We start from the raw sequence: 12130 nt of genomic DNA, 5'->3' as shown, positions 1-12130 counted from the left end.
AAGATACAATTCCTGCAAGAAGGGGCCATGAAACAGTCAATTGCTTCAGATAACTTTCCACTGTTGGTATAAAGAGGTCAATGATTGGCCTCAATGAATTCGGAATATTGAATAAATTCAAAAACGGTCCACAAGGTCCTTAAAGGAGATCAATCCTCGCTTGGACGGAGTACTTTTTGGGAAGAACGAATTGAAGTTTTTCTTTCATTGATTCTCCTAACCGGATGTTTCTTGGAAACATCGGTTTTTAACAATAGCGGGAATGTCTTGCTGCAACTAGGATCCAAAGGAGCAGTGAAGACAGATTGCTTCAGGATTTTAAATAATCCCCATTACCTTCAGATTTTGGCAAGCTTTTATGGATGACTTTTGTTCTCTTACGGCGCGATCCCGGGGAAGACGGTTGCTTCCTCTTTTCGGGCACGTGTACCTCCGAAGAATCATCCATATCAGCTACGTCGGAGTCCAATTCATCAGTGGCAATGGAATCATAGTAATCACTTACTCGAACGGCAGCTAAAATAGCAGCCGTGGCGGTGGTTGTGGCGGATGTGTTTTGCGACTTAACCATTTCCGCATATGACTGCTTGGAGCGCTGTACTAACGAGCGCTTCACTTTTTGGATGCGCTTTTCGTACACCGGGCATTCTTGCAAACCGTGGGGAGGGTCCATGCCACAATAAGCTCACTTTGTAGCTTGTTGTTGACAGGACTCCTCCCTATGCTTTTCAAAACATTTGCCACAACGGGGCTTGTTGTCGCAAAACTCGGCAGTGTGCCCCAACTGTTTGCAGTTGGTACAATTGAACACCCTCGAACCGGCGAACGTCACCCGAAGCGAACCTGACTTAGAATACACTCTTTTACCATCTACCATGGCAGCTGAACGCAACTCCCTGCAATCCAGAATATCCACAGTAGACTCCATTGCATTCTTTAAGCGGCCTTTTCCTGCAAGTACATCCTTGCAAGTCAGGCTTGCTGCGTTGATCACACCTTCGATTTCGACCTCCCGCGAGGGACATAAACCAAATATTCAACATTGTAGGCCTTGTCTTTAGCGATTTCGTTTGCATCCTTGTATGTAGGTGCGGTTATGCGTAGTTTGTTCCGATTTACCTGATGGAAATCAGTTTTCGGAAAACGACGCGTCAAATCTCGCTTAATGCCGAGAAAATCTAGGCTTTTCACTTTCTGCCGAAAGTAAACAACCCAAGGCCCAGGAGAAGATGCATGGTAGAATCGTGTGCGACCACCATCTTTGGGAGGCCCACTGCCCTCCGCAGTCTCCGCCTCCATTATCACCTCGCAAGGTGTTGGAAGTATAGTTATTACAAGCTAAGAACTAATAACTATTAACTAATTAGAAAAAAAACTAATAAAAAAACTAATTCAAACTACAATCTTTGCCACTTATCTGCGGCTGCTGCTGTAGGTAGCAGCAGGAACAATAAACTGCTTTCCTGGCGTCGCCAGAAGCAGGTACTTCCCTCCCCGGCAGGGAGCGCCTTGGGTCCGTAGGTAGGATACGCACCACACAATAGCACTCGCACTACCGAACACAATCCGCGATGAGACACAGCACACACGTCTGGCTCGTTCGAACTATCGGCACGGAATGAATACGCCTTTTTACCTCGCGGGTAACATCATTATCGCACGTCACTAATGTTCCATGATACACAAATTCTTCCACCACTTCAAATTTTTCACCATCCAGCCCCTTTTGGCTACCACCACCACTAATGAACCCACGTTGATTGCCAGCGACCATGTATTTCGTTTTGCTGGTATTGATCGTGAGCCCAATCCTCGCTGTCTCCCTCTTAAAAGGCACAAAAGCCTCTTCCATGGCACGGCGATCAATCCCGATAATATCGATATCGTCCGCAAATCCCGGGAGCATATGCGATTTTGTGATAATGGTACCGCTTCTTTGCACACCAGCTTTCCTAATCGCTCCCTCGAGCGCTATATTGAACAGTAGATTCGAGGGTGCATCACCCTGCTTTAATCCATCTAAGGTAACAAATGACGTCGACATCCGCAACCCTTACACTTGATTTCGATCCAACGTTATACGAATCAGCCGTATTAGTTTCGCCGGAAAACCATGTTCAAGCATAATTTGCCATACTTCATTCCGTTTCACTGAATCGTACGATGCTTAAAAATGGCCCTTACCCATCTTACCTCGCCTTACCCTATCTACATCCCAACAAGAACTCGTCTTATATGACAAGTGAAGACATTCCACTAAAAGCCCAAAATAATTTTCTTAAGTAAATTGTTGTTGATAGTAAAGGATGTCTTCAAAACGTGTTTAGAAAAGACTTTCCGAACTTGTGGTTTAGATATTTGTATTCTAATTTCTTACTAAGAATTCTTCCTTATTTTCTATGGTTTAGGAGTTCTGATTTTGATTATTTTATATCTTGCTACTATACTAAGAGTGAATGTGCCACAAATAATTCACCACTTTTGAATGGGCAAGATCTATTTTATGTAATATGTCCACACAGTTTGATACCCTTATACTTAATAAACCATCATAATCCAGTTAAGATGTTAGAAAAACTTACGATGCGCTGAAGTCACATTATATTGATTGAAACTTATTCCAAACTACTTTAACACCATTTTCTGAGACACTTTAATTCGGTCCGCCGGCGCCGGGACCTATCGGGCCGCCAGGTGGGCCCCCACCTCCCACCATTCCGGGGTAGTTGGCTTGTTGCCCTCCGGCTCCCATCTGCATCGGGGAGTGCATCATCGGGTTCGGACTCGATCCAACCTGCCCGCCTACTGGCGACGGAGCAATTTGACCTCCCATGGGCGTTATGACGCTTATCGCCACGGTCTGCAACGAGAGTTGAGCGGCTGAAGCAAACAGTTCCCAATCTAGGCAACGGTTCCGGTACTCACCTGATTTCCCATCTGTCCTGGCGGTGGTTGCTCGTTCGGTAGTGTTAGGTTCATCAGCAGATCGCGCACGGCCGGGAACAGAGAGCATTCTCCCGGCTGGAGCACGGTGCATTCGACGAACCTTCTGAGATGGGCGCTAACGGCGCTGGTCAGCTGCGGAACGACCTGTTCGCGCCGCTCCGCCAGCTGGGTATGGTTCACGGTCATATCGTAAACCATCGGGAGCAGCATGGTGACCGAGTCCTTCCACTCCATGTTTGGAAGGTACGGAATCCGGGTGATTTGGATGAAGAACAGAATTTTCTGACGATGGGACAGAATAGTGGTGGTTCCAACGGGAACGATCGGCGTTGCCGACGGTGGCATACGGAGAATGAATTGCACATTCCATTTGTTGCCCTGGCCCAGTTCGGGGATCAGGTCGAGGCGCATGATCTGGATGAAGTCTTTCATCACCTGGGACGGCAGGTTCAGCATGCGGGTGAAGCTGGTCACGACGGCCGGTCGGTACGGCGGAGCGGCGACACGTTGGTCGAAGAATTGCTCCAGTATTTGGAGATCTTCCGGAGCCCACTGATAGGGCGGTTTGCCATCCATAGTCGGGGCCATCGGGGCCTGGCTGACCTTCATGTGAAGCGACTGCATGTGGTTGGGGTTCAGGAACACCTGGTACTGCAGATTGTCCGCCTTGAAGAGGACAACACCCGGCTCGTTGGATGTGATGGCCGTTAACTGTGAAATAATTTGTTGTTATTAGGAAATATGTTTTAAGTGAGAAAGAGTTTTAAGAAGAGAGAGATAACAATAACTTACGTTGTCTTCCTGATGAATGATTCGCTGGAGCTGCCTACGCATGAATACCGATCCAAGGAACCGTTCCAGCGGGCTGAGTTCCGGACCGGGTATTTCCTTCTGGGGGTGCACTGTGGCGCGACAAAGCGTATCTAGAGCCTCGTGCGTTAGAAGAGTCGGTATAGCACCAGCCCAAGATCGAGCCGGGAGCACTCGTGAGGTGTTGTGATGGGGTGCTGCAAATTTGGAAAAGGACATTAACGAACGGTTCGATACATTACTGTTAACCATTTTAACTTACTCTGCGCTTTATGGTCAGGGCTTTGACCCGGTCGGGGAGACGGTCTCGGCATGCCCGGCGAACCCGGCCAGTTGGAAGCTGCCGGTGAATGTGCGCTGAATGGGCTGTCGGTGTGGCCGGACATGTACGGCAGGTTGGTCGGTCCCGGAGAATGCGACGCCATCGGACTGGGTTGCGGATTTAACGGGGAAGACGGCATCAGACCTCCGCTCGGCGAAGGATGCGGCATATGTGGAGCCGGCGGTGAGGTCATGTTGAAGTTGGGATGATTTTGGCTTCCACCCATACCCTGTGGATGCGGCGAGGCCGGTGTGTGCGGATTAGATCCCGAAGGGGGTGTGAGTGGTGCGGCAAAACGAAGCCCCGGATCGCGAGGGCTTTGGGGACCTCGCATGCCGCCGCCGCTGAGAAAAGCGGATCCAACGGAGGCTGGCCCACCGTGGGGATCTTCCATGGTGATGGGAGACGGTGGGTTGTCATCTTCGGATTGCGATCGGCGCCGATAAACGGCCGATTCGTCTACGTACTTGGATAGGAATCCTTTCAGGCCTTGAGTGGGCGTGAATTCTTCAACGACGTGACTTCGATCGAACCGACTGTAGGCACCATCTCGAATGGAGCAGAGTCCGGATCCTCGGAGACGTACCTCCAGACAGTAGACTCCTTGGAAGGAAATTCTCAACAGAGTTGGGGATTGCGGAATAATGCAGAACGATAGGACGGGAATCTTGGGAGATTGTAAGATGGCCAGATGTGGTATGATTGGCAGTTTGGCGATGGAGGAAAGGGGTTGGTATGTTTCATGAAGAAGATGGACGATCTGCGCCAGGTCGTAGTTGTGATTAAGGTGGGCTTGCAACTGATCGCGCATCATAGAGTGCGCGTTGATGGCGCTGTTGCCTCCGGTGAACACCATTTTGAACTCCTTGGCTTCGATGTCCCAATAGATGTTCACATTCACCTCCTTGTTCGGCCCGTAGCCCAGAAGAAGACTTGTGTAACTGTACGACTTGATGGTGACGATGTTCTGCAGGTTGTATTTGTCGTTTTTGATTTGCTCGCGGAAGTCGTGGACCAGCGTGTAAAGATAGACGATCTTAGACCAGTCGTTCAGAATCAAATCAACGATTTTGTCTATCGAATCAACCGACAGCATATCGTAGGTCAGGTAAACCGCACGTCTCTTGCACTGCTCCTTGTGATGTGTGCTGGTCAACGGTGATCCATAGAACACCAACTCGGTCGTCCAGTTCCGAGTTTGAATGGTTTTGTTCATTTGAGCACGCACCGATACCGAAAGTAATCGCTTCAACAGTGCATTCCAGACATCCTTCTCGATTTTCGGAACGCTGACGACCTTCGGTTCTGGTGGTTTCTGGTCCGGTCCGGATTGCGATGCCGCGGCAGCTGCTGCACTGCTGGATACAGGAATTACCGGTGGCTTCGGCTGAGGCAGCGTCAGCAGCTTGAGGACCAAGGAGGTCGCATTTGCTTCAACCTGAACGCCGCCATGTGGAATCTTGCGACGCGTGAGCTCCTTGGCCAATTCAACAAATGGTAGCTTTTCGTCGCACATGGCCACCACGTGTGCCAGTTCCGGTATGAAATACGCTGGATAGAGGGTTTTCGCTTGCTTGGCGGAGGGTCCATCACCGGAGGATAATTTGCGTTTCGATCCAGCCGATTCCTCGTCGACGTACGTTCCTGGACCATGAGTCGCAACGAAAGTGTCAAACTCGACCAGGGCCTGAACCTTGAGGTACATTTTCGGCATTTCGTCGTTTTCCGGGGCGTTGGCGGTGGTTGATGTTTGCGATGTTCCGCCAGCTGTAACACTGGATACGCTGGGAGGTCCTCCTGGAGGGACGGAGCCTGGCCCTGATTGACTCGCTGAGCTGGATGTGGATGCGTGCGGATGGTCTTGATCCGACGCTTGGCTGTCTTCCATCGAAGATGGTTTTACCAGCACAAGATAGAAGGTGTAAGTCATTTCATTGGGACTTGACTCTTTAGCTTTGAGTTCGACGACCTGAGGAGAGAAAAAGAAGTTTAAATAAACAACCCGCATAAAATTGATGATGTTTTACTAACCAAAATGACATTCGCATGCCGACACAGCTGGATGTAAACCCGATGGGGTCCGATTTTTTCGATCGGATGATCCACAGGAAACACCAGAGGTAACCGTTCCTGCGTCGTAGCGGGCAGGTGCTGGAGCGTCTTCTCGCACCGACGCTGTGTGATCCAGTAGCGCAGTTCTGAGATCAGGTGTTGCAACTTGCTGCGGTCGTTGTTCAGTGCCTGCTGCATCTCAGGCATGATCGGGCAATCTAAATGCTTCGGGACGTGACACCGGAGCATGCCCGTATGCGTGTCAACGGTAATGTGGATTTGTTCTGCGCGTAAGCACGGATTCAGAACGGGAACCATCAGCATGGCCGGAGTTCCTTGGATGTTGTAGTCGTCGTCCTTGAGGAAGAGCTGCAGTTCTGTTTTGAGATCACCCAAGCGGGCCAACGAACGAACGTAAACCGTGTGCACCAGAAGCCGCTCCATTGACAATAGTTCGGATCGAACGGCACGGTCCGCAATGTCTACTTCTTTGGTGCCAATCGAGGGAATATGCAAAATTGCCAATTGCTTGGTCGTATCATTCTGATCCGTTTGAATCATTAGACGGTACCCCAGTTCCGATTTAGGATCTTTGTTGGTCAGCTCGCGCCAGTAGGAAACCGTTAGTTTGGTGCCCGGAATGTACTCGTCGACGTGGATGTGATCGTCCAAACGGTCACGCATCAAACGCAGCGTCTGCGTGTACAGAACTTCGAGTTGTAGCGATTGACAGAAGTAGTGGAGACAGTTGTAGACTTCTGCCAAGGCGTCCGGACTGTCGACGATCCGACCCTGAATCAACTGATGAATGTAGTTAATCTGCAATGTGTGAACCAGGGCCTTGCCATCGCCGGTCTCTTTGTCCTCCACCAAAATATCAATATCAAGAAGACGCCACGGGATGTTCGGACCATCGCCCATCACCGTTAGCGACACTTCGAATTCGTGATCTACCTTGAAGGTAACTCGACCATTTTCGATCTTGAACTTTCTCAACTGAGGCAGCAAATTTCCAGTCACCAGCCGGTGCTGAATGACCTGATTCAACCGCTGCAAGGTCTGACGCTTCTCCAAGGTAGTGATCGGATCCGGTGGCACGATCCGTTCTCGGATGATTGACGGTAAACGTGAATAAGTTCCAGTGGTCAGGATTTCCACTGCCGCCGGGATGTGGAAGTTCGGTAGCCGTGCATTGACCAATGTTTCACGTGCCATCCGCGACAGCATGTCGGCCGTGTCCATGAACAGAAGGGACTGTTTGTCCAGAAAGGCCATAATTTTGGCCGATTTGTCTACCTTGGATGCGGAATTGGCCCATTTTACCAGGGCTAAGAGCCTGATGAACAGCTGCCGGGTGCTAGCCGAAAAGTTGTAGATCTCGATTTTGCGCTCCATATCCGTCTTGCGCGGCAATCTGTAAATGTTGGAAAATTGAGTCTATGTCGTAGTTTTTTGCTTGTATGGGAACATCAAAATAAACGCGACGGCCACGAAACTTATCAAATGCGTAGGTACTAAAATCAAAATCGAATATCGAGTTCTGGGGTTATCAAGTACAGGAATGGATCACATTATCGTAGATAATCCTGTGATCAAAAGTCAAACCTGTCAAAGACAGGCTTCTAAGTTCCAGAAAATTTTTCCCACTTGCTTGACCCATAATGACGGATAAACGGAAGTGAATTCCAAAAACGCTTACATAGGTCACATCCAACGAGGAAAATATTCGCTAATTAAAAAGTAGATTTTGGATTCCTTAATACTGATACTTACAATTCTGCCAACACCGTTAGCTCATGGTACGTCCTCTGGATGATAAAATCGATCAGCCTACCAAGCGGAATCAAATTTTGTCGCTGCGCCATTTCCTGTCCTGTTGGGATGAAGCCGGCGACGGCCGCTCCTCCCTGCTCCAGTGGCTGTGGTGTCATTATTAAACTAACGGAGGTCTTGCCTCCAAACAGTAACAAACAGAAATAGTCCGAAACTCAAATTTCTACTTCACCGTCCGTCACACTAAAATCGAAATTCGCTCTGCGGGCCACCTACTCTCAACTGGAAGCTGAACGCGGGTAGTACGGCGGGGGGTAAGCGGAACACTCGCGACGAAATTATCCGTATTTCCGGCAGGAAAACAGATCCGCGAAGGAAATTCCACCGGCAACTACTCAAACGCACATTGCTGCACACTTTCCGAACGAAATAATCTAGTTTTGCGCGGAATTTAACAGGAAAATCGACGAAAAATCAGAGCAACATTTTAACGAGAAAGCGAAAACAACACAGTGGCATTTTTCACTTTTGACAGTTGGAGCCGAACTTCGCACTCGTCGCCGTTCGGATCGTTCGGGTTCGGTTTGTTACCCGCTACTGAAAAGCTCATGCCGAAAAGAAAAACAATCGACGGGGGAGTGGTCTGTTCGAAAAAAGGCTCACTTTTCGCCTTACATTAGAAAAGAGCCTATTGACGAATCCAAGAGATAAAAAGAAGAAGACATGCGATGGTGAGAAACAACAAAATCGTTCATGGCGAAGTATACGGCGGCGATTTTAAAATGCTCGTATAAAATTCTAAAGGTATTCTAATTAAAAACTAATAAATGTAAAGTGCGAGAAAAATGAAAAGCTAGATTTAGAACACATTATCCCAAAAAAAAAATTTTTTCGTTTAATGCACCTAAAATATAGATTTCCATTTTTCTCGCACTTTACATTGATTAGTTTTTAATTAGAATTGGTTTTTAATTTTATACGGACATTTTAAAATCGCCGCCGTATACTTCGCCATGAACGATTTTGTTGTTTCTCACCATCGCATGTCTTCTTCTTCTTATCACTTGGATTTGTCAATTTAGGCTGTGAACCATTCCACCGATTCGTTTAACTTTTACAGTAGACGTTCGATAACTGCAAGTCATTTAACTGCAATGCTTTTTAACTGCAATTCGATAGTTGCAACAGTTTTGCAGTTATCGGACCGCTAAACTTCAAACTGATGTCAAACTAAATGACAGCTGCATTGCGCTGCACATTTAGATGCACTTTTATTGCATCTGACGCCGATTGACAACCGTTTGACGTCTAGAATGCGTTGCAGTTAACGAACGGCATTCGTTAACTGAAAAGTAAACATTTTGCAGTTATCGAACGGTTACTGTATAGTTATTAAAATTTTACAGTTCGATGATTATTATCAATACAAGACAAAATTTTCAAAACGACTTATCTGCTTTTGTAAACAAAGATTCAAACGACGATTTGACGAATCTGATAGCTCTCCCACGCAAACCAACACCATCAACAGGTAGCGGAAACCTTCAGCTACCTATTGATGGTGTTGGTTTGCGTGGGAAAGCTATCAGATTCGTCAAATCGTCGTTTGAATCTTTGTTTACAAAAGCAGATAAGTCGTTTTGTAAATTTTGTCTTGAATAGAGAGGTAATTATAGATAGTAGAATCTATATAGATGAGCGAAAGCATGGCTGAGTCGATTTTTTTGCCCGTGCACACGCGCATATGACGTCACAGCCCTTAACGTTTCCATTGAAATCGTGACGTCATGCTCGTTTGGAGACACGTTTGACAGTTCGTTTGGAGACAGAGGATTTATCTTCGCTCATATATATTCCACTATCTATAGAGGTAATAAACTATAGAGGAACATTGTCGCTGCGGTTCCCTTTGTTCTCGTTCTCAAACATGTTGGGTACACAACTGTCAAAACGTACTGATTTTTCCTTCGTGAGTCATTATGGGGGTGGCGGTAGTTTTGATAATTTTATTGAAATCATGGCGTCGTATAGGCAGCAAATTTGAATTATTTTATGTGGGGTAATGGGTGACACGTCGGTTCATCGGTGGTGGAATCACTTGTTTCGGATGGAAGAACTATTATCAAGTCTGGCGAATGCGAGTCAGGAACTGGATGCGAACCTGGAAGTGTCCATGGTTCTGAATCTGAAGAGCATGCCAGAGTCCTTAGTTCACCTTACAACGGAGACCTGTGCGGACGAGGACTGGACCATAGGATTTGGTAAAAAGCAAGTTACTGGATGAAGCACAAAAGAGAATGGAAAAGTCCCATCCTACGCGCCCCAAGTAACCAAAAGTTCCTTTAAGAGTACGTTTTTCGCTTAATCAGCTTCACAGAGCTGCTTAAGCGAGAAACGTACTCTTGAAGAAACTTTTGGTTACTTGGGGCCGGTTCCGAAAAAGATAACTTATTGCCATAGTAGGCACGTCAAATGCTGGGTAAAGCGTACCATTGGTACTTCGTGTACCTGAAGGAATAAAATAAACCCCATCTTGCGATTATTAGTCCTCTTACCCAGCTACTCCTATCCCTACCTTCTCGTGGCGCTGGCCGGGGTACGAGCAACCTTAGGGAAGATCAGGTAACCCCGGTGGGAACTATGGTCGTATGCTGAAAGGGAAGGGGAGGTTTGCTCATCTCCGAGGGGGCAAATCTTACTGAGCGTCTGTTCTCCATGTTAGGGGCGGCTGATCATCGTCCGAGTGCCAGCGAGCGACTCAAAGTGAAACTGTGCGTCATGGTCCACCGGGAATAAGGAGGGAAAATTTGGGGGGTTTGGTGTTAGGCCCTTCAAGCCAAAAACTTACGCAATGAATAATCAACAAGAGAGCACGGACCGGAACTATCTGTGAAGACCACTGCGGCGAAAAGGGACTAGCGATTGGAAACTCGGTTCGTATGGAACTGCAAATCTCTCAACTTCATCGGGAGCAGCGGAGAACAACGTCGACGGAACGATTGGTTCGACGAAGAGTGCAGACAGATTCTGGAGAGAAGGACGCAGCGCGGGTGGTCGTGCTGCAGCAAGGTACCCGGCAGAACGTGGAACGTTATAGACGAAAGCAGAGACAGCAGACCCGCCTTTTCAGGAGAAGAAACGCCGCCTGGAGTGCGAGGAGGTGAAACAGCTGTGCCTTTCTCAAGAAACACGCAAGTTCTATCAGAAGCTCAACGCATCCCGCAAAGGCTTCGTGCCGCGAGCCGAAATGTGCAGGGATAAGGATGGGAGCATCTTGACGGACGAACGTGTGGTGACCGAAAGGTGGAAGCAGCACAACAAGGAAAATTTAAATGGCGCTGAGAGCAGAGTCTCTTAATTCTCAGGTATACATGAATGAGACAGTGTGCCATGAGCTACACAAGTTCACGTAGCATCGATTCGGTGCGACGAGAGAAGCTAGCGCGCAAAAAATAACTGAGTGAGCGTGTCTCAAGTACGTCTCATGAGACTCAGCTCATGCGCTAGGAATGCATAGCTAGCGTTACTTAGGCGACGATATTATTGTTTGAAAATTTCCCGCCCAAGTTATTTTACGCACCTTCGCTGTTGTTTGCAAAGGTTTGCCATGGCAAACAGCGCATGAGCTGATCGCATTGAGATGTCTCCAACAGTCTCAATGCGACTCACCGATGTTATTATGAGGTACACAAGCTTCGTGAGACTCGCGTGCGCTAAATTTCATGTGCGCGTAGCAATCTTTGCTCAATCTCATCCTTTTTTGTACGCGTGCATGATGTCTGGCTGAGAGTACAGCCATCAGTGAAAGTCAAGGCAGCGGAGGTGATGACTAAGTCAGTTCAGCGGACGATGAAAGCCAACCAGCCCCCACCTTGCGGGAAGTTAAGGATGCCATCCAACAGCTAATTACCAACAAAGCAGCTTGTAAGGATGGTATCGGAGATGAGCTCATCAAGATGGGCCCAGAAAAGCTGGCCATTTGCCTGCACAAACTGATAGTCAGAACCTGGGAAACTGAACAGCTACCGGAGGAGTGGAAGGAAGGGGTTATATACCCCATCTACAAGAAAGGCGACAAGCTGGAGTGTGAGAACTTTCGAGCGATCACCATCCTTAATGCCGCCTACAAAGTGATATCCCAGATCATCGTCCAACGTCTGTCACCATTAGTGAATGAGTTCGTGGGAAGTTATCAAGCCGGATTCGTTGACGGCAGCTCGACAACGG

General features: G+C 47.9%; 1 protein-coding gene across 1 annotated transcript; it reads right to left on the bottom strand.

Annotated features, from left to right (window-relative positions):
• Positions 1-2343: 2343 nt before the first annotated feature.
• On the bottom strand, positions 2344-8468 carry LOC134210610 (mediator of RNA polymerase II transcription subunit 14). Its single transcript, XM_062686744.1, has 6 exons — positions 7904-8468; positions 6110-7544; positions 4019-6047; positions 3739-3953; positions 2926-3657; positions 2344-2860 (listed from the first exon to the last, which is right to left on the bottom strand). Exons 1-6 carry the CDS (start codon positions 8059-8061, stop codon positions 2654-2656), a joined length of 4776 nt encoding a protein of 1591 aa, XP_062542728.1. The 5' UTR covers positions 8062-8468; the 3' UTR covers positions 2344-2653.
• Positions 8469-12130: the final 3662 nt, after the last annotated feature.

The sequence above is a fragment of the Armigeres subalbatus genome, chromosome 2 (genome assembly GCF_024139115.2).
Source record: "Armigeres subalbatus isolate Guangzhou_Male chromosome 2, GZ_Asu_2, whole genome shotgun sequence".
Lineage (NCBI taxonomy): Eukaryota > Metazoa > Arthropoda > Insecta > Diptera > Culicidae > Armigeres > Armigeres subalbatus.
Note: the sequence above shows the minus strand (reverse complement) of the source record. Positions and strands in the feature narration are given on the sequence as shown.